Here is a 27851-nt window from a genome sequence, read left to right as displayed (position 1 = left end):
GGAAGGATCTGTGTGTGAAAATAGGGCCTGGCAGGGCCTCCCTGGTGGCGCAGTGGTTGAGAGTCCGCCTGCCGATGCAGGGGTCACGGGTTCGTGCCCCGGTCCGGGAAGATCCCACATGCCGCGGAACGGCTGGGCCCGTGAGCCATGGCCGCTGAGCCTGTGCGTCCAGAGCCTGTGCTCCGTAATGGGAGAGGCCACACAGTGAGAGGCCCGCGTACCGCTAAAAAAAAAAAAAAAAAAAAAAGGGGCCTGGCGAACTTTTTCGGCAAAGGGCCAGAGAGTAAATATTTTAGGCTTTGTGGGCCGTATGGTTTGTCACAACTTCTCAAATCTACCGTGTAGTACGAAAGCAGCCGTAGACATTAGGTAACTAATAAGTGTGGCTGTATTCTAATAAAGTTTTATTTATAGATACAGAGATTTGAAGTTCCCATCATTCTTATGTGTCACAAAATACTACTCTTCTTTGGTTTTTTTTTTCCCAACCATTTAAAAATGCACAAACCAACCTTAGCTCTCGGGCCACACAAAAAGTGGCGACAGGCTAGATTTGGCTTATGGGACAGTTTGCAGACATTGTGTTAAAATAAAAACCACTTTTCAACTAAAATTCATCCTTGTAAAGTAAATGGGGCCATGTCCCATGCCATTCTAGAAACCCAGTGGCTTCAGTCATCCACCCACAGAAGCCACGTCCAGCCTAGAGAGAGTACACCCAGACAGGCCCCGATCAGGCAAAGAGAAAATCTGGCCACTCATGATTAATGTCTCATCCATGAGTATCAAGGAGAATCCACCCCCTAGGGACCTCATATGTGCAGCATCTTCAGAGGTGCACGGAGATCAGTGGCCCCTTTTCTTCTGGTCCCTTCCCACCCAGAGGACCGTGTGACATCCTTTCCTCTCTCACCAGCTCATTGCAGGCCAACCCTTTGGAAGCACAGCCAGCAAGACCATCCCCAAGGAGCACACTGCGTCTGCCCAAGATCTGGACACCGTCTGGTCCCTGGGGGTGAGGTTCAGGCTTGGCCACACTTTTGTCTCGAGGCGGGAGGTGAATGTTCTGGGACCTGGGAGTCAGAAGTGACACTGAGTGCTCTCTTTGCAGGGTTACCTCCAATACTCAGTCCTCTTCTATGGCTACTATGGCAGTGAGAGAAGGATCGGGAGGGCTGGCTACCGGCTGCCCTTGGCCTATTTCCTGGTGGGGATGGCAGTGTTTGCTTACAGCTTCATCATTCTCTTAAAAAAGTATGTCTGTTCAGTTTCTCAAAATACATGCCAAAATGATACATACGATCTCATTTCATCTTGTCACTCACCCTGTAAAGTCAAGGCCATTTTCCAGATGAGGAGACCACAGATAAAAGAGATAAATGCTCATTTTAACCGACACTGATTGAACACTTGAAGCTTTGTGCCAGGTTCTGTGTTGGGTCTGGAGAGACAAGAATCAAATAGACTTACCAGGTAACATCAGTTTAGACAATGTAGATGTTACTGACCAGGGTTCCTGGCCTTCCCCAGCCAATAGAAATTGACTAGAGGCCAGACAAGAAATTCAGGCAAGGCCTTACTAGGGCCCCTTCTGCAGCAGCAGGGAGCAAAAGCAAACAACAGGTTCCCTTGCTCCCTGAAGGGGGGCAAGCTTGTTTGTTATATGGGGTGCGGGTAGGTGTGTGTCCAGGTGTCAGGCCAGAAGGGTGGCTTAGGTGTTTTGCCCACCCCTTAGGTGGTGGTGTGTGCAGGGGTCATGCGCAGCCCCCTGCTTTTGCTCCCGACACCCTGTTTTTGCTCCAGGCTCTTCAAAAGTGGCAGTTGGGTTTTTTTGGTCTCTTTGTATCTTTTGGGTCCAGAATTTGCCCCAGCTGCACAAGCACACAGTTATTTTTAGTCCCATACAGTTTCTTTGTATTTTGTTGCTCATGGGGAGGTGTGTCCATGTGCAAACATTGCAGCACTGCAGCAAAGGGTCCCGGGTCCCAGCCTGTCTCATAGGAACTGCACTAAAAGAGAGGTGAACGAGATGGGTTAGGTGACCAGAGGTTGCAGAAAGCAAAGCATCCTCCTTCGACTATTTGTTTGCCTGTGACCTAGTTACAAATTACGTAAAGGCCAGTCTCGTCTGTGTTGTGATGCAGTTCAAACATGTAGTTGGTTATTGAAAGCAGGGCGCAGTGCAAAGGAAGCAGACTGGCTGGGGCCTCATCTGTAAAATGGGCAGGTTGGCTCAGAATATCACCAGGTTCCCTTAAGGCTGTTCCATTCTGTGCTTCTGTGTAGGAGCTAGATAAATGCAGAGTGACAGAGAGGCTCTGAGCCCAAGGAGAAGCGGGCCCCCACCCTCTTGGCTCACCTGCTACTTCCCTCGGATGCGTGTGTACCAGTACGTCTTCATCACACTGCCCCTTGTGGCATCTTTGCAAAGTGCAGGTAGAAGGGGCTGGGATTAAAAAAAGATAGAACAATCATCATCACCATCGTCACCATCATCAAACAAGAACCTAGGGAGATGCACAGTGACTTGAGGACCTTCAGTTCCCATGAAGCTTTCCAGCTTAGCCTCTGGATGGCCTCAAGACCCCACGACCCCACCTAGAACACGGGCTCTTTGCGAGATGTTACAATTTAAGAGACAAATTGATGTCAACTCGGGAGCAGGAAGTATGGATGGACAGAGTGGTAAAAGCTTCTAACAGGAGAGATGGTCTAAAAGACAGGGAACTTGCACCCAAGGAGGGATCGTGACCCCCGCCTTCCCATACACCTGAGGGAAAGTCGTGTTAGGGAGGGATCCGAAGTGCTTCTGCTCGGTGAGGTGGGGTAGTTACTTCAATGGGCAGGGGCTCCAAGGAGATGGATTCGGCTCAGAGTAAAGAATTTGGTTTCACAATCACAGTCGCACAGAGATGCAGTGGATGCACACACCTTCAGGGACTTCCTGACCTCCAGTGACGGGAGAGCTTGTGCACCGGACTCACCCAAGAATTTGCTGTTTTCACACTGTTCAAAGGGGTTGGCTGAGGACGCAAGCCAGGAGAGAGGTTGAACCCAGCCGGCACTCTGCTTGCCCACATCCAGATGGGGCTCCTTGCTCTGCGTGGACTCGCGGTAGCCCCCTAGTGGCTGAACCTGCTCCTGACACTGTTCTTACATGACCCTTTCTGGTCCTTTTTTATAAAAATTTTTATTGGGGTAGAATTGATTTACAATGTTGTGTTAGTTTCAGGTGTACAGCAAAGTGAATCAGTTATACATATACATATATCCCCTCTTTTTTAGATTCTTTTCCTATATAGGTCATTATAGAGTACTGAGTAGAGTTCCCTGTGCTATACAGTAGGTCCTTATTAGTTAACTATTTTATACATAGTAGTGTGTCTATGTCAATCCCAATCTACCAATTTATCCCTCTCCCCCTTACCCCCCATAACCATAAGTCTATTTTCTACATCTGTAACTCTATTTCGGTTTTGTAGATAAGTTCATTTGTAGCCTTTTTTTAGATTCCCCATACAAATGATATCATGATATTTGTCTTTCTCTGTCTGACTTACTTCACTTAGTATGATAACCTCTATTTGCATCCCTGTTGCTGCAAATGGCATTATTTCATTCTTTTTTATGGCTGAGTAATATTCCATTGTATATATGTGCCACATCTTCTTTATCCATTCATCTGACGATGGACATTTAGGTTGCTTCTATGTCCTGCCTATTGTAGTGCTGCAAGGAATATTGAGGTGCATGTAACTTTTCAAATTATGGTTTTCTCTGGTCCTTTTTTGCAGGATGGCTAAGAATTCCCGAATGAGCCTCGCCAGCGCGTCCAATGAAAACTACACGTTCTGCTGGCGGGTGTTCTGCGCCTGGGATTACCTCATTGGAAACCCAGAGGCGGCAGAGAGCAAAACCGCTGCCATCGTGAACAGCATCAGGGTGAGTAAGCGAGCCGTTCAGGCTGCCGGGAGTCAGGGCTCTGCAGATCACAGCCTTCACAGCGTGAGCCGCTGGCCCTCTGCTGGGAGAGTCAGCGTGGTCTCCTTCCCACGGTGCTCACAGACCAGGGCAGCCACGGTCTGCACCGAGATGTGACATACTGTGCCTCCAACAGGCACCAAACAATCGGATGGTGTACTGGAGAAAAATACGGGAACGTCTCTTTTTTTTTACTTTCATCCTTCTAAAATTTCAGTGTGTGTATCTTTGTTCATTTGCATAATGGATTGCTACCGTGTTGCGTGTACATAACTTGTAAATGAATAAATACATATATGTGAGGGATATAAGCTTTTAGTGTTACCTTAGAAGATAACGCAGTCAAAGGCATTCGGAGACCTGGATCTACTGAACAACACAGATAGTTCAATGGTGCCCCCTTTTGAGAAAAAAAATGATTTAGATATTTCAGTGACCTAAATAATTTACTCCTTCCCTCTTTTTCCCATTCCCCAATTTCCTTTTTTATCTATCTATTATCATATAAAGCACTGATATCAATAGAATCTTATTGGATGGAGTCTAGACATTGAAGTTATGATGAAAAATACTGGATAAGTCATTTCTTTCATAAACTATTTCTGAATATTTATGATTAACGATGATGCTAAGCTTTTGATACCATATGTGTCTTTCTTTAAAGGAGGCTATACTGGAAGAACAGGAGAAGAAGAAGAGCAAAAACCTGTATGTATGAAGACTCCCCATCCTGAATTCATTGATAAGCTGTTTTAATTTAGTAGAAAAATCACCAGACTATATCTCATTTTCACACCTTTTCAGGCAGTTCTTCTCCTTAAAACCTGTCCTTCTGGTAATGTGGAATGTGGGAACCCCATAATTTTTCGATAGCAGTATTTCGGAGTTGTTCCTCCTTCCATGGATTTGGCAGTAGGGTGAGAGGTCTGAGGCTGACCAGCTTCCTATTGTTTTGCTTAGATAATAAAAGATATTTTTAGCACCAATTTCTAGTTTGTTAAACTAAGCAAAGACTAATTTTATTTAGCAACAAATCTCTAAAGTCCTAGGACACAAGTAGTATCCAATGCTTGTTGACAAAACTTCTAAAGTGACTTCTCGGGTTTGGAGTTCTTCTCAAGGTTGTGAGGGCTTCCTTGGTGAGGCTGAGGCCCTTTGGCCACAGAATGGACGACACAGAAAGGCGATGACCCAGTCCTCCTGGGCCGGACACGCCTGCTCATCCAATATCCTCACTGGTTCTTTTTTTAAATTAATTTCTATTGGAGTATAATTGCTTTACAATGTTGCATGAGTTTCTGCTGTACGGCAAAGTGCATCAGTTATAGGTAGACATAGATCCCCTCCTTTTTAGATTTCCTTCCCATTTAGATCACCACAGAGCATTGAGTAGAGTTCCATGTGCTATACAGCAGGTTCTCATTAGCTAGCTATTTTATATACAGTAGTGTATATAAGTCAATCCCAATCTCCCAATTCATCCCACCCTCTCTGCCCCCTTGGTGACCATAAGTTTGTTCTCTACATCTGTGACTCTATTTCTGCTTTGCAAATGAGTTCATCTCTACCATTTTTCTAGATTCTACATATAAGCGATATTATACGGTATTTGTTTTTCTCTTTCTGACTTACTTCACTCTGTATGACAATCTCTAGGTCCATCCTCACTGGTTCTTTAAGCCCCATGATTAGTTCCTACAGTGCAGAAAGCCTGTCCTGGGGAGTGCTGGAGACCTGGGGAGTGGAGGAAACACCCAGCCCCCGAGAGGAAGCAGGGTGTCGTGGTGGGAAGGATTCTCCACAGGGTGTCAGAAGATGGATTCTAGCCCTCTCTTCGTCATTAACTTTTATGACCCCGAAACTCCCTTGACTTTTCCGGGCCTCTAATTCCTCACTTATGAAATGAAAGGATGGGACTCCATCCGTGCTTCTCAGAGGAAAGAGAGCGCCCACCCACATCAGAATCACCCGTGGGCACTGCAGACGCAGACCCCTTTGGCGCCCACCCTGATTGACTGAATTAACGTCTCTGGGAGTGAGAGACAAGGCTCCACATTCTTAGCAGGTCTCGCAAAGCAAAACTCAGGGGAGGTTTTTATGTTCCCTCAAATTTGGAAGCTCCTGCCGTCCTAAATGCATTCCAGTTAAAAAACGTCTCATTCAATGATTCATTATTACAAACAAACAAATCAACAAGGAACCGGATTCTCATCTCTCTTCCACTCACAAATCCTGAGTCCTCCTGATTCTGTCAAAACTTGAGGAAAATAGATGTGTAAGAGGTATTCTGGGATATCCAGGATATTATAACAGGAGGTGGAAGGAAGAGGATGGAGACAGGGGAAAAGTAGCATGTGACTGCCTACTTCCCCCGCAAGCCCATCACGTGCATTTTCTGGTGTAATTGCCACAAGGACCAACAGTGCTGGAGGCGGGGAGGGGGGACCAGAAATGCAGGACCTGCCTCAGGGACCACGTGGGTAGCATGACCCTACAAATGATGACAGGGTGATCTGGGGACAGGAGGAAGTGAAGAAGCACTAAGGTGGTGTTAATGGACCTCACTCTCAAGTCTTCCATCTCTGGTGCTCTATGACGCCTTATCGAAAGCTCTCCTCTGCCAGAAGACAAGGTGACACTTAGCATTCCATTTGGGAGTGAGTTTCCTCATTGCGCAGAGGAAAGGCTAAGATCCGTGCAGAAGGAGATGTTGTGACCTGTCCAAGGTCACCCAGAGGGTGGGGAGCGGGTGGTACACCCCTCGCGTGCCCCTCCAAATCCTCCTGGCCACACCTCTTTCTCCAACCTTGATGCCAGGCAGGCTGTGCAGGCTGCCACCGGCTGCACACATGCCCCTCAGAGCCTCCACTGGTACCCATTGCTCGCTGCCCAGGGCTCCTCTGAGGCTACAGTGTGGGGCACCCACAAGATCCCAGTCCACACGTGTTCATGCAACCGAAAGACTGGGTGCAGCACTGGGAGTCAGTGCTCTGGAGTGGCCCTTGACCACCAGGGAACAGGAGCTGATGGAAAACGCTTCGCATTTGCACCCCACCCCCACCCCGGCCAGGCATTTCTGAGATGCCACCTCACAGGCCCCTCAGACGGCCCTGCAGCCGCCTGCCCTCTGTGGTCTCACTCCCCAGAACTTCACGCACACTTCCTGGCATCACTTCCCAGAAAAACTCCTCGCAAACACACCTTTGCCTGAGGTTCTGCTTTCAGGGAAAACGGACTAAGACTGACCCCGAAGTCGGAAGCAGATGCCTTAAAGATAAGCCAATTGGAGTCAGTGAATTCTCCTCCAGGAAGAGTAGGGTTTTTTCAGTTAAAACTGGAAACTTACTGTAAACGCAGTAAGTCCCCTACATATGAACGAGTTCCGTCCCGAGAGCACGTTCGTAAGTCCAATGTGTTCGTAAGTCCAACAAAGTTAGCCACAATCGGCTCTCTAGTACTGTACTGGAATAGGTTTATCATACTTTTCACACAGATAACACATAAAAAACAAACACAAAGAATAAAACATTTTGACTCTTACAGTACGGTACCTTGAAAAGTACAGTAGCACAGTACAACAGCTGGCATCCAGGGGCTGACATCGAGTGAACAGGAAAGAAACGTTAGTGACTGGAGGAGGGAGAGGAGGTGGGAGATGGTAGAGCTGAAGGACCGTCAGCAACAGGAGACGGAGGGCGAGCTGTGATGTCACTCACGCCTGACGTTGCTGGTACAGGTTCCAGATGCATGTTCGCATCTTTGAAAGTTCGCAACTTGCAGGTTCCTATGTAGGGGACTTACTGTAGTAGCAACACGGTTGATTGTAAGAGGCCTTTGGGAAGTGAGACCTGGCGAGGAAAGAGGAGCCCGTGTCCCAGCTCCTTTCTTTACTTCTTCCTCCAGCAAATATTTATGAAGTGCTTCTATGGACTGGGCCTGTTCTAAGAGCTGAGAATACAGCCGTGAAGAAGACTTTTAACAATCGAGCACTTGCTTTCTAGAGGGAACAGACAGATAACCAATCCCAAGTAAATACGTGGTATAATATTGAAATCATGGTGTGAAATGAGAGGCAGGATCATTACCTCCCCTCCTTCCTCCCCCTTCCCTCTCCTGAGCACCTGTACCTGAGCTCCTGTAACTGAAATGTGCATACGCCACAGGACTCGCATTTTAAGTGGCAAAGCAAACACTGAAGCCCAAATACTCAGACTCCAGAACGTGTGTGTGTGTGTGTGTGTGTGTGTGTGTGTGTGTTTCAAGCCCCACTGATGCTGGTGGCTTAGATTAATAACTCACTGTTGATCTCTTAGGAAATGAGGGATTCTGGGCGTGGGGGAAGAACACTGATTCTTCAGGGCAGAGAATCCACTTGGCAGTAAATGTCTTCCCATCCTTCACTGGCCTTTTCTGTGCATCAGGGTGCCCTGTGCAGAGCCCGGTATATCGTCCTCATACCTGCCTCTCCCCGCAGGGCAGTGACCATCTGCCTGAGGGTCATCGCCAACATCCTGGTGCTTCTCTCGCTGGCTGGGAGCATCTATCTCATCTACTTCGTGGTGGATCGGTCCCAGAAGCTGGCACAGTCCAAGGAGGAGCTGACGCTCTGGGAAAAGAACGAGGTACCCACACAACAGTAGCTGCCCCTCTGTTTCCTGGGTGTTTCTTAAGTGGGTTCCCTGGAAACATCTCCACGGAAAAATTGCAGTCTTCTTCTTCTAGAGCACGGGCTGCAGGAGCTTGGATCCAGAGTGGCAACACCCGGCCTTGGCTAAATGATTTCACTGGTCTTAATAAGGAAGATTTTGATTCAAAAACACCTTCAGGCATTTGCACAGTCTTTACGTTTGTTTTGCTGCTGACTGTGCTTTGCTTTTCTGGCTTCGTGTTTCTCTATATACATGTTTCCAGAAACTGACTTCGCCTAGACTTGCATTGGCAACTGCACTGTCTTTCATTGCATGTGTCAAAGTTGACCGTGTGGGGATTATTGAACATTTAGGTGCTTTCCATATTTCTAAATCACAAATAATCCTTCCCAAACAGCCCCACACCAATGGCTTATTTTTTTCTTTTTCTTTTTTTTTTTTTGGCGATACGCAGACCTCTCACTGTTGCGGCCTCTCTCGTTGCGGAGCACAGGCTCCGGACGCGCAGGCTCAGCGGCCATGGCTCACGGGCCCAGCCGCTCCGCGGTATGTGGGATCTTCCCGGACTGGGACGCGGGCCTGTGTCCCCTGCATCGGCAGGCGGACTTTCAACCACTGCGCCACCAGGGAAGCCCCGGATGGCTTATTTTTTAAAACGCTCTTTCCCCTCCATTTATGGGAATATTCTCATGAATAGAAAATTACCAAGAGGAAGGTTATAAACAATTTTATAATTCTTAATATTTATTGCAAGATTCTTGTCCTGAACACTTGGCTCAATTTACCTGTAAAGATTGGAGTGGTAGAAATAGCACAAATGCTACCTCTCAGACCACTTGTATGAAAATGATTACCATCCTTGGGATTTAAAAAACAAAGTGGGCAGGCAAGGTGATACTTATCAATTTATCCTCAATGTACAATAATTTTTCAAAATCTGAGACTGCATTAGGTAATCTCTTTCTATACCTCTTCATGTTTTATGTCAATTAAGTGGGTTATATATTGATAAATATGGGCTTGTGTGTAGATAGATATTTTAAAGGTAAATTCAGAAATTATTTCTTCCTTTAGCTCACACCTCTTGTGTACCAGCTAAGCCTCCTTTTTCATTTGCAGAGAAAGTACATAAGTCCAGAGAAACAAGAGCCAGGCATAATTCTCTAGATAATTAATCTTCCATGTGCAGAAAGAATATTAAATTACCTCTTAGCCTTCCCTTTTCTATTCTTAACAGTTACAGTTATTTCCTTCTTCCATCCAAGGTAAGGGAAGTAGAAATAGAATGAGATGGTAATTGGAGAAGGTGGCAGAAACACCAATAAATCTCAAAGGCATGTACGAGTGTCTTCAGATTAAGGAGTGTTCCTAGAAGGGATAAACCCATGGCAAAGTGGCCTTTTGAAAACAGCTCATTAGCCAAGATTTGGGGGAGGTTTTCCATGTAAGAACTGCATGACCCTCTGAATACCCCCCTCCCCGACCAAACATTAGGCTACAGACCAACTATGAGGTGAGGGAGGCTGGGATGCGGGTCCCCGAGGAGCTCAGTGGGGCACACCCTCTCTTGGTAGGTGAGCGTGGTGGTGTCCCTCGTCACCATGCTGGCACCGTCAGCCTTTGACCTCATCGCCGCCTTGGAGATGTACCACCCACGGACCACACTGCGCTTCCAGCTGGCAAGGTACCGCCACCCCGCTGGGAAATGGCTTGTTGTGGGTTACCTGTCCGGCCACCCACTGTGGGAACCCAGTCCCTCGGGAGCCAGGGCTTGCTTTGTTCCCCCCAAAACTTAGCACAGGACTTCCCCTACGGCTGCATCGCAAGAAACTCAGGGGACCACAAGAGAGAATGGTGGGAAGAAGGGGGAAGAGGAAGCAGGGAGAGAGGAGGGGGCTGGAGAGGATGGACCAGGAGGACAGGACGGAAGAAACGGGTGAAAAGGTGGTGATGAGAACAAGAGGAGGAAGAGGAGGTGGGAGAGAGGGAGGGGGAGGGGGAGGGGAAGGGGGAGAACAGGCAGAAAAAGCAGATACAAGAGAAAGAGGACCAAGAAGATGATGGACAGTGTGCCGTGTATCGCTCACGTTGGGTCCCTCAGTGGACTGACCGTGAGAGGTGAGAGACCCATGCTGTCTTTCCAGACGCGAGATGAACATCGTGCTTTGCTAATAATTCCCCAAAGCATAGACTCAAAGCGGTTCTTGTAAGTCAGGGAGCCTCGGGCATCAGGGCTGTGCTGGGATGGTCAGTGGGTGTGAATACAGGTTGTTAATGCAGATGTGAGCACAGCAGGCGGGGAGTAGGGGCAGGGGAGGGGGAGGTCAGAGGGACGACCCCCTGAAACCACACTTCTTCTCTAGCGCTGGCATCATCACTGTCTTCCCGAAAAATCCCCGTCTCTGTTAGGGTGACTGTCGCAGAGGGTGGCACTGTCCGAGCCCCGCTGATTTACCTCCCATCCCTCCCGGGTCTACAGTGTTTGGTTTGTGCTTTCCCTTGTAATGCTTGATCACGTTCCACAGAACAAATTTCCCACAGAGCACTTTGGGAAGAATGGTTGCCATTCAGGAGTCGGCAAATGTTTTCCATAAAGGACCAAATAGTAAATCTTTTTGGTTTTGCGGGTCACACGGTCTCTGTGCCTCAACTCTGAGGTTGTAGCACAAAAGCAGCCACAGACAATACATCATCCGAAGGGTGTGGCCGAGTTCCCTGCAACTTTATTACAAAAATAGAAGAGGGCAGGGTTTGGCTAAAAGGCTGTAGTTTGCCACGATCTTGAAGTCCAACTGTCACTTCAGAGATAGAAAAACATCACTCGAAAGATCAAGGGGTGTGTGGAAGCCCCTCACCCAGGGTAGCTCTGGAAGGCACTCCCAGCCCCCCAGGCTTGAACCCTGGTCTCTGTGCTCTGCTCGGCACCTCCTCTGTTGACCTAGGAGAGAGAAGTGCTGTCCTCAGCAACTCCCTCACGGCAGGCACTGGGGAGGATCAATTCTGTGACTGCATTTGGTCTAACAGCAGTCCTATTATACAGATTGGCCTCGTTATTCTCGTTCAAAACTAGAGAAACAGGGGCTTCAAGAGACTTGCCCCTGATGAATTCAGGCTCATTCTAGAAATAAGAGTAGGATATATGACTTTAGTTCCACTAACTCACCAGCAGACGAAGCTACCTTTTCTTCAGGGTACAGTGAGAACCAGAGCCATGCGACACGAAGACGGCAGAAGGTTAAATTCTCTCGGTCCTTCCTTCAGCCAACAAGTGCCAAGTCGACTCTGAGGGTCCTGCCCTGTGTTAGGTGAAGACAGAGATAGAAAGGGAAGCTGAAGGGAATCCCTCCACAGTGCACAGGGAAAGCCAAGATGAGTCAGAATGATGCCCCCGGAGGTGTCCTAGCCCCTGTTTCCCTGCTCACTCCTGCACACTGGTGGCCACAGGTGGTAAACTCTGCACCTGAGGAGATGAAGGCCTGTGGGGATGGGCAACTCAAAGTGCCAATCATCTGGTCTTTTCCTCATGTTAAATCTGCTTTCTCTTTTTCACCAACTGGCACTGGCTTCATGATTCTCCAAGTGCCAACCACTGTCCTGTGAGAGATTTGTAAACCTGCCATTTTCCTTTCTCATCTCATTTCCCCAGACATGTTTCTGTTAAGACCCAAGGCTGCAGCCTGGGAAACTCCATGACGTGTTTCCCCAAACCTTCCAACTCCGGGGAAACGGGCATCAAGTCTTGGATCACTGGCTGATAGAGGCTGCTGCGGGCAGCTACCATCTGCTCAAGGTTGCCCACCTGTGAGCAGGTGTAGACGTGCCCACAGCCCCTCACTGATTCAGCCCGTCTGACCGGTTCAGCCTGTATTTCAGAGCCAGACCACTGAGATCCTGAAATCTCACCCGCCTCTTTTTAACTGTGTGAACCCGAGCAGGTGACTTAAGACCTCCCCATGTTCAATACCCTTGTCCCTTAAGTGGGGGTTATAATAATATGGACCTCACAGGCGAGACTCAAATGAGATAATGCCTGGAAAATCACTTTATAAACCAGAAGACATGACAGGACATGGGTAATTCACACTACACTTCAGAGCCCCGCTTCCTGAGCTCACACACTGTCTGCTATCCCAGAGGCTCTGAAATACTGATCCAGAGATCGGCTATAGTGGAATCACCTGGTAAGGAGATAAAAGGATTCCCAGACCCCATCCAGACCTCTTGAAACAGTGTAGATTCGGGAATTCTGTATTTTGTTTTAATGCCCACAGTCTGATTCTGAAGGAAACCAAGTGTGGCAACCAGCAACTGTCTTAGCCAAAACATGGTGGTCACTCCCAAATTGTGGTCAGTCTAGAACCATGGAGTGGTGGTCTGGTCATTCAAGGTGGGCTTGTGGCTTTCAGGGTCCTTGTGCTGTACCTGGGAAACCTCTACAGTCTGATCATCGCCCTCCTGGACAAAGTTAACAGCATGAGCACTGAGGTGAGTGCTCCGTCCTGGGGACGTGCCCAGCCAACCACTGCCCCCCCCACACCACACACACATACACACACGCACATACACACATATATACACACACACACAAACACACACACATACACACATATATACACATATACAGACACACAAAGATACACACATATACATACACAAACACACGCACATATACACAAACACACGCACATACACACACACATATACACATGCACACACACACATATACACATACATATTGAATACATACATATATACACATATGCACACACACACACACATACACACAGATACAGAGTCATCATCAGTGTCGTCAATATCACTGCTAGTATTTGCACTCTGTTCATCATGTTCAAAAATCAGTTCATTTGTGGTCTTCTCAACAGAGGATAGGAAATTTGGTCTCATTTCCAAGATAAAGAAACTGAGGCCAGAATGTATGGCTAGTCAGTGACAGGGCTGGAATGAAAACCTGGGTCTCTTGACACTCTTTCCTGGAATTCCATCAGGAAAGGTTATCAACAGCTATTGTAAATGATCCCAGGAGAATGGCAGACCATGGGACTAATTTTCACTTAGAAAATCAGGAGAAAATAAATATCTTATGGAGAGCAGTTCAGAGCAGCCCTCACCATCCCAGCCTAGGGTAGTTTTGGAGGTCATTTTAAACCTGCCCCACCTGTGAGGTTATCCCAAAATGGTAGGGGAAGAGGAGGCAGGGAGTAGGAGGCTTCTTCAGGGTTGTTTGCCCAAGCCATACCTTCCTAGCATCAAATCCTGCTGCTTATGAGACAGAAGAGGCCACAGGGAGAAATGGTTCTGCATCAGGACTTTGATGTTGCGTAGACTGGGTCCTTACCTGCCACTTCCCAGCAACAGGACCTTAAGCGTTTGACTTCAACTAGCTGAGCTTCAGTTCCTTCATCTGTAAAATGGAATAATCATTCTTACCTGACACTCTTGTGAGAATGAGAAATACAACATGCTGTAACCTAGGACAGGCTCTGACACTTTACTAGGGAAAAATCAATGCTATTCATTACAACTCTATGTTCATTACCGGACCAACTCTAGTCAAGTGGTTATCAACCAAGCTAGAGATAGTGAGAGAGAGAGAGAGTCAGAGACAGAGAGAATCAGAGATAAAGAAAAAGAGATTATTCCCAAGCAATGCAGTGATATCCTTGGTGTTCATGATGGATTCTTATTTACACATAACTGGACAACCTTTTCTTCTTCCTTCCCTCTCTCCACAGGAAACTGCTCCCCGCAATAGCACAACTCATTGGATAGATTCTACCATCTTCTTTGTCACCAGGGCAGCCCCTGGAGAAGAGAAGTGGTCCACACCTGGGCCTGGGATAGGGCTCAGGAGAAACAGCACTTGGGCCCTGGAACAAGCCAACGTTCTGACTTACACCTCGCCTCTCTCAGAGGCCAACAAGACCACTGCTTCCACCCAGACTCCGCAAGGCCAATGCTGGGAGACATACGTTGGACAGGTGGCTCCCTCGTTCCCTTATAAAGCCCTTTCGTGTCCATTTCATCACTTAATTCTAGCGATTCTCTGAAGTGTCATTATCTCTATTTTATAGAAAAGGAAAATAAAGTTCAGTGGGGGATTAGGATTTTCCAGGTCTCAAAATGAATTATAATCAGTGTAAGGACTCAGGCAGTATTAACGATGTGCTTGACCCTGTTCTAAGTGCTTAGTCTAGAATCTTATTATCATCCTTAGAAGCAGAGATGAGGAAACTGAAGCACTAGAGTTTAAGTAACTTGCCCCAAAACACAGATAGTAAAAGAAGAATGAAGGGGACTTCCCTGGTGGTCCAGTGGTTAAGACTTAGCCTTCCAATTCAGGGGATGAGGGTTCCAGCCCTGTTCGGGGAGCTAAGATCCCACATGCCTTGCGCCAAAAAAACAAAATATAAAACAGAATCGATATTGTAACAGATTCAATAAATACTTTAAAAAAGATCCATATCAAAAAAAAAAAAAAAAAAGCAGAATGAAGCCCTAAACCGAGGCATCTGCTCCAAACTCTGCTCTGAACCCCTCTGCCTTTCACCTTCACTATATCCCATGATAACACCTCAAGTAGTCTCCTGTGGCTCAGAACCATAGACTTTTTCCCTGGCTTTGTGTAAAGCTGGCCTCAGATATCAAAATTCAAATTAACAAATATTTGTCGAGCAGCTATTATGTGCCAAAAATTAAGTCGCCATTGGAGGGGGCCCGGTGGCTCAAGCCATGGGAATGAAGAGAGAAGGGAGGACCCCAAGGAAGAGGTGGACAGTGGGAAGGGCAGGGCGTGGTGGCATCCAAGGACGCCTTGTGTTGCAGGAGATGTTGAAGCTCTCCATCATCGACATGCTGTTCACTGTGGCCAGCATCCTGCTCATAGACTTCTTCCGAGGACTTTTCGTTCGGTACTTAAGTGACTACTGGTGTTGGGACCTGGAGAGCAAGTTTGTAAGTAAGATGCCGTGTCCATTGGGGAAGTTCGTATGGCCAGATCCATCCTTTCCTGATGGCCGGGCTGGGAAACTGACATGGCTGAGAGAAAATACGTGAGGGAAGAGGGAAAGGCTGTACAAAGCTGAGTTCCCATTTCTTTCTTACATTTACCATTTGCTGGGATGGCCTCACAGACAATGATCTCTACGTATCTAGGCGAGCAGAGAATTCTGTGTATTTGACTCTAATGAACTGGTTTATGCAAAGAAATTTGGAACGTTTTTTAATGCAGAAGTTCGTTTTCTCTTGTAGCCTGAATACGGGGAATTCAAAATAGCAGAGAACGTGTTACATTTAGTCTACAACCAAGGAATGATTTGGTACGTAGCAAAGCTTCCTGCTGTGCTTACATCTAATCTGGGCTAAGATTTTAATTTACCAAGTCTGGATGGGACATGACCGTAATAAACACAGTCATAAGAGTCAAGAAAGGACATAAAGAGTTTCTAATTGAACTATTTCACATATATAGTAATTTCAGTAATGGTTTTCTAAGCATTTTGCAGAAAGGAATGAGGAAGGAAATAGTCCATTTTTAAGCCACTATCGGTCACTGAAAAACAAATAAAACTGCACAAGAACCAGTAGAATAAGCTGCTGGGGAGGATTGTGGGGAGGCTAGGAGGAGAGGCTGCTGACCCCCGAGGAGGACTTCCATCAGTGGCTGTGTCACAGCTGGGGAGCCTGCCTTCAGCTACCCACTCTCCTTCCGTACTCTCACTTGGACATTGAGCCCAGGTGCACGGCTATCCCCCAGAAAGATAGACCTACGGGAGGTCTGCTCACCCAGGGCAGCCCCCAGCCAAGGCAATCATGGTCCTAAAGATCCTAAAGGCTGAAAGGGATCATCTGATCGACATGGAGTGTGTGTCCATGGGGACACGGCGGAGAGCTCCCTAACCATCCCTCCATCTCTGGCTTTCCCTACTGGACCACAAAAAGTGCTATTTGTTAAAATACAAGCAAACGACGAAAAAGAAGAAGAACCTGGGTGTCCCATACCTTCAGAAGACACAATCTCTCTTCATAATCATTCAGTAAAATGCAGGAGGAATGGAATATAAAGTAATATCCCTTTACTCAAATTCTGTATTCTTAGAGTCCACTTATTTTGAAAAATATTTTCACAAATACAGTATTAAAAATAATACAAAACATTTACTTAACGTTTCTCCATTTTAAATATGAAGAAACTGAGGAAAAGAGAAGCTAAGTGTCTTGCCTGATGTGAGAAACCAAAAGTTTTTTTAAAAAAGCGTTTTACTTATTAAACCTCTCTTTGTATCTATTTTCCTGCTGCTAAATCCAAACTTCGCAAGTATTGTATTGAATAAACATCCAGTATAAGCAGGTTTAGCCTTAAAGTCAGAAGATCTGGGTTTCATTCCGTATTTGGCCCTTATTGGCAGGGTAGATATACCTCTGTTTTCCCGGGATGTTATCCCAGATCTGTCACTCTCAAAGGTCTCTCAGTTTGGATGATATTAGTCTCTGAGCAAATCACCTAATTTTCCCAGACCCACATTTCATGTCTAAAAACTTTGGCTATTTATCCCTCCTTTTATGGTTTCAGCAGGTTAAATGGGCCAAAGTGTGTGAGGATGCTTAGCAAAGGTCCAACAAAAGTAGCTCTGCTCCACATAATGTTGATCAAATCTGAAAGTCAATAATGTATTAGCGTAGCCCCACCAACCCCATAGACAGGCAAAATCTAGAGCTTGCCCGAAACCGCAGTTACCCACCATTTGCCTCTTGACCGGAAGAGGGCGTTTCCTTTGCTAAGTGTGAAGAGGCAGGAGACACTTAGCATCCTTGTGCCAAGAGGATATTTTAAAACAGGCTCCCTGCTCATCTGCAGAAGTGACTTGTCTTATCTCCAGCAGGTGGAAGGTTGGGGTCTCAGATCTCCAGGGGCTTCTTCAGTTGTTTAAGCACAGAGTTTAAACCTCAAGCTCTCAGAACCAAGATAGACCAGAGGAGAACAGACGCTAACTGGCCTCCCATTGTGGTTTCAGGATGGGAGCCTTCTTCTCACCGTGTCTCCCTGCCTTCAACGTCCTCAAACTCATTGGGCTCATGTACCTGCGCAGCTGGGCCGTGCTGACCTGCAACGTGCCCCACCAGCAAGTCTTCCGAGCCTCCAGGTCAGTGAGCGTCAAGTCCGCTTCACAGAGAGAACTCACATCACCCACACTCGCCTTAGCCAGAGTGACCTCCAGCAAGGGGGTCTCCCCAACACCCTGCCTGCCAAAATCTTGTCCGCCCTCCAGTTGCCTTTCCTCCCTGAAGCCACTGTCAATGCCCCACCCCTCAAATGAATCATGACTCTTCTTAAGCTCATGCCACATCTTTTACAACTTTTTACTGAAGTTTAATGATCATCCAGAAAGGGCACACATCACAAATACCTGGCTTGATGAATATTCACAAACTGAACGCAACTCTGTAACCAACCCCCAGATGGAGAAACAGAACAAGAACAGCGCCCAGAAGCCCCCTTGTACTCGACGCCGGTCGCTACCAGCTTCTAACAGCGTAATTCGTCCCCCCCCCCCGCCACACCATTTTTTACTTGATGTAAATAGAATCACACTCAGTATGACCTCTTTTATTCCTGTCTTCTTCTCAGTATTGTGCTTGTGAGAATCACCTCATTGAGGACAGCCCCCTCCCCAATTTCTTTATCCATCCTCCTGTGGTTAGCTATAATGAATAACACTGCCTTGAACATTCTCACGCATGTCCTTTGCTGGGTACATACCTAGGACTGCACTTGCTGGCTCACAGGCCACGCATGTGTTCTCCTCTAGTAGAGAGCGCCAACTGTTTTGCCAAAGCAGAGGCGCCCTTTCCACTCGCACCAGCATCATGTGAGAGTTCCAGTTGTCCCACAACCTTGTCAACACTTGTTCTTCTCTGTATTTTTCACTTTAGCCATTTTGGTGAATTCATATCACATTTTGAACACCTTGATTAGAACTCATTTATTTTATTTTGACATAATAGTTATTGATGTGGGTGTATATCTGTATCTTTCAAACTTTTTGACAATAACCAGCATGACAGTGTATTTATCTTTCACCTAGAGACCAGTGTAGATGCATATATATGTTTTATATATAATTTATATATGAATGTGTATATTCATTGACATCTATGTAGGCCTATATATAAAAATACATGCATACATATATACACACATAAATATACATAACACATACATATAAATGGATACACAAATATATTGAGTGTATATATATGTGTGTGTGTGTCTATACATATATATAAAGAGAATGTGTGCATATAAATAGAGAAAGGTTTCACAAATTAACACTCACCTACTTAACCACATTGTATGTGCCCTGACATTTTCTGCTCTCTCCTAGTCCAGTCTATTTCTTTAGAGAGAGAGAGAGCATGCAGGCTGAGAGTCTCAAGGTGAACAGACCATTCATTCTCTTTTCAGGACTATATACAGGGCCTTGCACACCAAACAGACCTGTGCTGCCCTCGGGGGAAGCCTGGGCAGCCGAGCTTTCAGACCAGCTTAGGGCCCAGGGCCCAGGGCTTACTCAGGGAGACCATTCACCCTGAGCAGCCAGGAGCAGAGCAGATAAGAGGTTGAGAGAGACATCCAAGTAAGAGAGTCAAGAACCGTAACAAAAGAGTCAAACCATCCTCAGACATAGGGGACAAGTTCAAGGCTGGGAACAGGACAGGGAACCACTAGGTAAGGACTCAGCTGGGTGGGGCAAAGGTGCTAAGAGTTTTCCATGAATTAAGTTTATTGTGTGATGGCCATGGGGTCACCCGTCTCTTGGTTTGAGGTGGACAGGTGCTCAGCCAGCGTTTAGTAGATGAACAGGTTGGGCTGGGTGATCCACGAATTCCCTTTGAGCCTCCATTTCTAGTTTGCTAAATTGCCTGTGATCCTATAACAGACCCTTTCCTAGGCAGTGATGGGAGGAGGATTTTTCTGTTTGCAAAGAGTCCGGGCTACAGTTTCTGTGTCGGTTTTGTTTTTTTTTCGGGGGCGGGGCAGTGGGGTGCACAGACATCATCGGCAGCTGGCCAGAGAGTGAACTCAGCACCTGGCATTTGGTTTCTTTACAGATCCAACAACTTCTACCTGGCAATGCTCCTTTTTATGCTCTTCCTATGCATGCTGCCAACCATTTTTGCTATCGTCCGGTACAAGCCATCTCTAAATTGCGGGCCATTTAGGTAAGTTCTCTTAATTCAGCCCACTCTGCCTGGAGCTACTGACAGCTATAGAGGAAGGACCCCCGCATTGAACTGAATTCTCCTTCTGGCTCACAAAACAGGTCAACAGCAGAGAAAAACTTCAAACTCATGTCTTTTGAATCCAAGACCATTTCCCTTTCCTTGCTAAGCAGGCTGCCCTCAAGTATAATCATCTCTGTGCTCACCTTTAAAAGATACAGCCCACTTCGAATCAAAACGGGAAACGGCATTGCTCCAAGGCTAGAAGGAAATTCTACCTGGTCAATCTTTCCCTTCCAGAACTCAGAAAGCTTTTATTAAGAGATAGTCCATGTCACTTTCTTTTCTTTTCTTTTCTTTTTTTTTTTTTTTTTTTGTGGTATGCAGGCCTCTCACTATTGTGGCCTCTCCCGTTGCGGAGCACAGGCTCCGGACGCGCAGGCTCAGCGGCCATGGCTCACGGGCTCAGCCGCTCCATGGCACGTGGGATCTTCCCGGACCGGGGCACGAACCCGTGTCTCCTGCAGCGGCAGGCGGACTCCCAACCACTGCGCCACCAGGGAAGACCTGGACTATGGTTTTTATTTGAGATGCCGTGAGATTGGATAAGACTGAAGTTTTTTTAAAAATTTTTTTGTGTGTGTGATACGCAGGCCTCTCACTGCTGTGGCCCCTCCCGTTGTGGAGCATAGGCTCCGGACGCGCAGGCTCAGCGGCCATGGCTCATGGGCCCAGCCGCTCCACGGCATGTGGGATCTTCCCGGACCGGGGCATGAACCCGTGCCCCTCCCGCATCGGCAGGCGGACTCTCAACCACTGCGCCACCAGGGAAGCCCTGCATGTCACTTTTGATTCTACATTATCTAGCTGCATCAAGACAGAAGTCACTTCAATTATCTTCACCTAGCATCTGCTTTCAGTCAGTTTTGATACAACGTATATGTAACATTTAGAGTCTATCTTTGTATACATTACACACACACACACACACACACACACACACACACCCTGTAGTTACTGACCCCATCTTCAAACCTACATGTTAATTAAATGGCTCCTTCAGATGAAATCATTTCAGGAATGTCATGTATCTTTCACATTCATCAGATACTTAACTTTAGCTTTGAAACTGACTTTGAGGATTGGACTCTAGCTAGCTAGCCTTTTTTCTTTTTTTTTCATGGCTTGCAGGATCCTTCTGCCAAAAGCAATATAATCTGGAATTATGGTTTTCTTTCTCACAGCGGACAAGAGAAAATTTATGACATCGTGTCAGAAACGATTGAGAAGGACTTTCCCGCGTGGTTTGGCTCTGTGGTTGGGTACATCAGTAGCCCTGTGGTTATCCTGCCAGCTGTGCTGCTTCTTTTGTGAGTACTTTCCTGCCTGCTTTGGGGGGACTTCTGCGTGTTTGGCCAAGAAGAAAGCACTGCTTTCCAATAATTGTATAAATTCAGTGAGTTCATTCAAAAGTCACTTACGGAGCCGGATGATCTGAGCAGGGCTGCTGAATGCCACGGGCCAGGGAGGTAGAGCATGATTGATTCGTCAACAGCATTTCGGCGATCGCTGTGGCCATGATCATGGGGTTGAATGTGATTATCATTATCTTATTTTCCAGCAGTTTAATCTCAACATGGAATTTTACAGTGCAGCTAACTTGCGTCTGTTTTAACTTAAAGGGGAAATAACATCAAGTAGTTGATCCAATACTCCTACCACGATATACTGTAACACGCCTCTCCCGTCTTCACTCCTTCCTTACGGCTGTCATCCGTGCAGAATTCCAGGTCAATGGAGGTCGCTTTGAAACTCAGGAGAGAGAAAAGGAAAGCAGTTCCTTCCCAGCACTTGCCAGCCTGAAAACTCACTGATACATTTTGTCCTCAGGGGGTGGTGGGGTGGTCAGTGGGTAGCCCACATCGGGCCGGGAACACAGAAGCCCGGCCAGGGGGATGACGTACGCTCACCGCCCTGTGCTCTTCTGCCCTAGCATGCTCATCTATTATCTTCAGAGCATCGCAAGATCCTTAAAGCTCAGCAACCACCAGCTCAGAACGCAGATCCAAAACGCAAGTATTACGTAACCTTTGCTACCGTGAATGGGCATCAACCATCTGACTGATTTCCCTGGCCAGGGAATACCAGTGAGGTCACATTTGCAAATTACTGGGACTCTTGACCACGAGCTAGAGTGCAAGGCCACCCCTCCCCGGCCAGGAGCTCCCAGGGCTGTTTCTAAGAATACCCAGGCCCTCAATTGCCAGAACGAGCCTCCTCTCCTAGAGGCCTCGCTCATGCCCTCAGCACTTCAGCTCCCCCTCCTGTGGCCACCAAGCTTGCAATGTACTGGGCTTTTCTGCTGGCTGCACTGACTGGGCGGGGAGAAAGGATCCCTCCCTAATCCCATGTTGAGTTGGACATCTGAGCCCAAAGACACTGTTTGGACCCAAAGACCCACCCTTTTCATATCTTTTAAATTCTGGTTGTCATTACAGTAAGTCCCCTTACATACGAACAAGTTCCGCTCCGAGAGCGCAATCGTAAGTCCAGTTTGTTCCTAAGTCCAACAAAGTTCACCTAGGTTCCCAGCTAACACAATCAGCTACATAGTACTGTACTGTAACAGGTTTATAATACTTTTCACACAAATAATATATTTAAAAACCCACAAACAATAAAGAAAACATTTTGACTCTTACAGTGCAGTACCTTGAAAAGTACAGCAGTAAAGTACAACAGCTGGCATCCAGGGGCTGGCATCGAGTGAACAGGCAAGAAGAGTTACTGGAGGAGGGAGAGGAGGTGGGAGATGGTAGAGCTGAAGGATCGTCAGCAACAGGAGACGGAGGGCGAGTTGCGATATCACTCACGCCTGACACTGATGGAACGCACTTTCACATCTTTGAAAGTTCATAGCTTGAAGGTTCATATGTGGGGGACTTACTATACCTTCTCTCCCATCTGGGGCTCAAACCATAGTTCTCAGAACAGTCAGAGGGAAACCAACACTCCCCCATCCTTCCACAGTTTCTCCTCCTCTGCACACCCCAGGTGCTCCCCCAGGGCCAGGACTGGGACGAGGCACCAGGCTGCCAAACTTAGAGGCACAGACTCTCAGGGTCACACCGACCCTGCACTCCCACAGCCCCAAGAGTGAGCACCTCCTTAAATTTGACCCCTGGATACCTCACTTGCTTCACCCAGTCCCAGAACCCCACGCAAAAAACTTCCACCTTTCTGTTTAAAAAAAAACAACTCTCACAAATATCAACTCATGTAAAGAAACACCAACTCATTTTATATATAGTCAAATAAGAAATGCATCTAGGAACTTCCCTGGCAGTCCAGTGGTTAAGACTCCGTGCTCCCACTGCAGGGGGCCCAGGTTTGATCCCTGGTCGGGGAACTAAGATCCCACATGCCACATGGCTATGGAAACACACATCTCCCGTGTGGTTGATCCATATTTTCTCTTTTGTGTCTCAGCCAAACCGTGCTTAGCAGAATCTCAACATGGTCTATCAAAGAGCTGCCCCTAAAAATGAAACTTGCCGGGGATAAAACTTCAGCTCTCAGGTGTCAGCATTTATTCATTCAAGTCACAGGCTTAGGACCAGAGCACACTGTCCCCAGGTGATGGCAGTAGCTCAGCCATGGCCCAAAGGATCAGCAGTGATACCTACATCGTTCCCCAGCCCCACCCCCAAGAATAGTACAGCAAGTCCCCTACACACGAACCTTCAAGTTGAGAGCTTTCAAAGATGCGAACGTGCCCCTGTATGCCAGCTGTTGTACTGTACTACTGTACTTTTCAAGGTACTGTACTGTAAGATTAGAAATGTTTTCTTTATTTTTTGTTTTTTATGTATTATTTGCGTGTGTTTGTTTGTTTTGTGCATTATTTTATAATAGTATTATAAACCTATTCCAATACAGTACTGTATAGCCCATTGTGTTCGTTGGGGACCTAGGCTAACTTTGTTGGACTTACGAACAAATTGGACTCACAAACGCCCTCTCGGAATGGAACCCGTTCATATGTAGGGGACTTAACTGTATTTGTTACTCCTTCCTGTAAATCCAAAACAAACATATGGTTATCATTTATATTTTAGGCAAGATCTGAAGATAAGAAAAAGGTTGCCCAAATGGTAGAAGGTAAGTACAAACAAAAATTCCCGATGTCTCAGTTGGTGAGCATTTTAAAAAAACAGCAGTTTAAGGTTCATCACGAATAAACATTCCTACTCAACTGTGGCTTTCACAATTAACTAGACACAATAAAAATCTAGGGATATAAATGTTGGTTTATATCTATAATTTTTACATCAGACCCAGACCTGTGAATAACCCCAAAACACATCTGAAATCACAAGGAAGTATTGAAGTAGGAGAGAAAAAGAAGCACAAAAATCTGAAGAAAACCCATAAGAACATCTTGGCCTTATTCACTTTTGTGTACTTCCTCTCAATGGCCCATTTTTTCCTTGCAAGCCCCCCTCCCCAGTTCTCTGCCCCTTAGGTCATGTCCTCTCTGTCCCTGCCTGCAGAGCAATACCAGGTGGGCAGGTCCAGCCATGAAAACAGATTCCCTAGTATGAAATCCAAACCCAACGGGCACACTTCTTCCCATCTTCCCCAGCAGCACCTGGACATACTTGTTCCCATCTGGGCTCATTGAGGGAAAAGGAAAGAGCCTCCCTGTAGAAAGAATGATAATACAAGAAGCACAAGTCTGGTGTGGGCTGAAGGGAGGGGAAAGTGGGCAGGTGCAGCTCAAAGGAAACATGTCTGCCACTTGGAGCCACTAATAAGATCAGTGGGCAACGGCAAAATGGCATACGTAGTCCATACTCTTCCTCAGAAAATAAACAAAAATGAGACCCAAAAAGGCTTTGCGGACCAACTCCTTTGTCTGCTTCAATGCAGAGCTAACTGGGAGGGATGTGTTTCCTTCCAAGAAAATACCTGAGTAAGAGTCATGAGGCCTAAGGGTTGTGTTTGCTCCATCCACTTCCTCAGAGAGCCAGCCTACAGATAAAAACTGCTATGGAAAGTGACATGTGTACACTGCTATATTTAAAATAGATAAGCAACAATGACCTACTGTACAGCACAGGGAACTCTGCTCCGTGTTCTGTAACGACCTAAATGGGAAAAGAATTTGAAAAAGAATAGATACGTGTACATGCGTAACTGAATCACTGTGCTGTACACCTGAAACTAACACAGCACTGTTAATCAACTATATTCCAGTATCAAATAAAAAATTTTAAAAAACTGCTGTGGAAAGAGACTGCAGCTCATGTTATAAAATTCTACTGTAATTATCAAATATTATTTGCCCATGAAGCATAATTAAGTTTAGTTCAGGTTGCCTTCAAAAACTAGGAACTTTCTCAGGATAACAATATTGTCATCTAATGTTTTTCAAGCCCAAGACCACACTTCTTTTCAGAATGCTCTGTGAACTGTTTCCAAAAAATCGTAATTATCATCTAAGCTTCATCGTATCATTGTATAGATAAAGAACCAGAGCCCCAAAGCTGGTGAATAATCCACTTTGCTCATGGGGGTATCAGATGGTGCACGTGTAAAGCCTCGGGGTTCATCTGGTTCCTCCTACGCTCCCTTCCAGCTCCAACTCTCAGTGAAGAAATGATTTGAATTACGAAATGTTTGTCACCCATGGGGTCAGGAGTATCTGCGAGTGCACACAACTGTTTGTGGACCCACCTGTTGGAAGTCAGGACACTTGCAGCGAAACCAGCCTGAGCGTGTCCCCCCTCAGCTTGTCTTCCCCTCACCCTCTCTCTTCCTGCAGCCCGCATCCAAACCCAAGACGACAGCACCAAGAGGTTTCCAAAGGACAGCGATTTTGGCAGCCAGCTGTCCTCGGCTCACTCGGCGACACCCCAAAACAATGGCAATGTGGTCAATTTCGACTCATCGAGCAGCATGAGTAGCAGGGTGGAGACCATCACCCAGCCCGTGCCCCCGAGTCCCCAGCCAGGACCCGGCAATCCCAGCTTGCCTCTTCCTGGCGTCTCCAGATCCGGGCACAACTCTACCAGGTGAGTTAACTGCAGCTCGGCAGGAAATCTGCCTCCTGGGTAATACTTACCAGTGACGGTCCAGAGCCATAAAGAGCAGGATAAAAAGCCATTAGGAAAGCTGAAATGTTAGGGACAGCACCGGATAAGGAAGGATTAGGTGATGAGGAGAAGCAGGAGACCAGAGCATTATTTTCCCATCGAGAAGAACACAGGTCTCTCAGAGCAGAGGAGACTGTCCCCGTCATCCAGACCTGATGGAGCGTTTTAGAAGGATAAAAATTCGTTCTTATTTTTGCTGTGTTTATTTCCAAATAGAAAATAAAGTTTTAGTTCAGTTTTTGTGCATCAAACAAAACAAAACAAAACAAAAAAACCATGAGGGCTTCAAAGGCCCTAACAGGTTCAGGAAGTGAGAGCCATTAAATTCCATTTCTGCCCGAAGGCCGCAAGGCCATTTCTGCCTGTTGACATCTGCTGTTGAGAAGAAATCAGGGGACAAAGTTTGTCAAACAGGACAAATTCTTCCTCTTCGGCCTTCTGCCGTATAACCTATAAGCAACCTTCCTGCCAACCTAGGGTATTTATTTCTATAGCCTAAGAAAAGAAAATGCCTTAAAAAAAATTTTTTTTTCCATTGGGGACCTGGTTTAATGAATAGAGGGATTAATTGTAATTAGAATATTAGTTGTTTGCTTGTCAATGGCAACAACACTGTCACTCAAAAAATTCCAGATTAGCATAATCCAAACACGTTTGTATTGTAAAGAATTCTCTAGTATCTAAATCAACAAACTTTTATTGAGAATCAACTCTATTGTACTCTCTGGGATGGATACTACAGATTAATCAGAAACATCTCTGCCTCCGAGAGTTGAAAGTAGAGTGAGAGAAGGATGTAGTTAAATATTAGATGATGTGATCAATGCTATGCTTCTGTGATAAACAGTATGTTTTCAGAGGACAAGGGGGATTGAGATAAAGTCTACGTGGAGAATGCGTAAATATTTCTTAGGAGAAATTATATTGGACTTGGGCTTTAAAAACTAAGTAAGAGCTCACCGAATGGAGAAGAATCAAGAATGTACCATAGGGCTTCCCTGGTGGCGCAGTGGTTGAGAGTCCGCCTGCCGATGCCGGGGACACGGGTTCGTGCCCCGGTCCGGGAAGATCCCACATGCCGCACAGCGGCTGGGCCCGTGAGCCATGGCCACTGAGCCTGCGCATCCGGAGCTTGTGCTCCGCAACGGGAGAGGCCAAAACAGTGAGAGGCCCGCGTACCACAAAAAAAAAAAAAAAAGAATGTACCACAGTGTTGAGAAATAAACTGGTATCAATGAAAAGCCATTTTTTAAAATTAAGACTTAAAAAAAACAATTCCTGTATTTCTGGGATAAACGACACTTGGTCACAGTGTACGATTCTTTTTATTTATTAAGAAAGAAACTAGAATATGTTCCAGAGCGTTCTTGGTTGGTAATAGACAGTATTGCCTAAGCCATATACCAGTTTTTTTTAAAAAAAGTTTGCAGTTCTTGGTCAATTAAATCCCTCTATTAAAAGGAGACAACGACATGTGTCATAAAAAAAAAAAAAGTGGTTACTCTGTGAGATGATGAATGTGTGAATTAGCTTGACTGTGGTAATCATTTCACAATGGATACATATATTAAATCAAGTTGCACACATTAAACATATGCAATTTTTATTTGTCAGTTATACTTCAATAAAGATGGGGAGGAAAAGGTCAATTATTATTCCACTGTCTAGATATGCTATGACTTATTTAACCAATCTCCATTTAATATTTTTTGGGAGGATATAGAAAGAATGTTATAAAGAAAACACAAAAAATTTAAAAATTAAAAACCAAAAAGAAAAAATAAGAATGTACCATAGTGGAGAATAAGCATGAACAAAGGTA

The 27851-nt window shown here is 46.1% G+C and overlaps 1 protein-coding gene across 1 annotated transcript in view; it reads left to right on the top strand.

The window, feature by feature from the left end:
- TMC3 (transmembrane channel like 3) overlaps positions 1 to 27851 on the top strand; it is a 44067-nt gene that overhangs the window by 13662 nt on the left and 2554 nt on the right. Inside the window, exons 6-21 of the mRNA XM_060003603.1 lie at positions 917 to 1015; positions 1112 to 1254; positions 3795 to 3942; positions 4646 to 4689; positions 8456 to 8603; positions 10205 to 10314; positions 13037 to 13115; positions 14384 to 14629; positions 15474 to 15602; positions 15900 to 15967; positions 17663 to 17791; positions 19761 to 19871; positions 21116 to 21241; positions 21865 to 21943; positions 23990 to 24032; positions 25699 to 25948. Of these exons, the coding sequence (XP_059859586.1) occupies positions 917 to 1015; positions 1112 to 1254; positions 3795 to 3942; positions 4646 to 4689; positions 8456 to 8603; positions 10205 to 10314; positions 13037 to 13115; positions 14384 to 14629; positions 15474 to 15602; positions 15900 to 15967; positions 17663 to 17791; positions 19761 to 19871; positions 21116 to 21241; positions 21865 to 21943; positions 23990 to 24032; positions 25699 to 25948 (1952 nt within the window). The remainder of the gene's footprint in view (positions 1 to 916; positions 1016 to 1111; positions 1255 to 3794; positions 3943 to 4645; positions 4690 to 8455; positions 8604 to 10204; positions 10315 to 13036; positions 13116 to 14383; positions 14630 to 15473; positions 15603 to 15899; positions 15968 to 17662; positions 17792 to 19760; positions 19872 to 21115; positions 21242 to 21864; positions 21944 to 23989; positions 24033 to 25698; positions 25949 to 27851) is intronic.

The sequence above is a fragment of the Delphinus delphis genome, chromosome 2 (assembly GCF_949987515.2).
Source record: "Delphinus delphis chromosome 2, mDelDel1.2, whole genome shotgun sequence".
NCBI classification, from domain to species: Eukaryota; Metazoa; Chordata; class Mammalia; order Artiodactyla; family Delphinidae; genus Delphinus; species Delphinus delphis.
The sequence above is the reverse complement of the archived record's forward strand: the minus strand, read 5'-3'. Positions and strand labels throughout refer to the sequence as shown.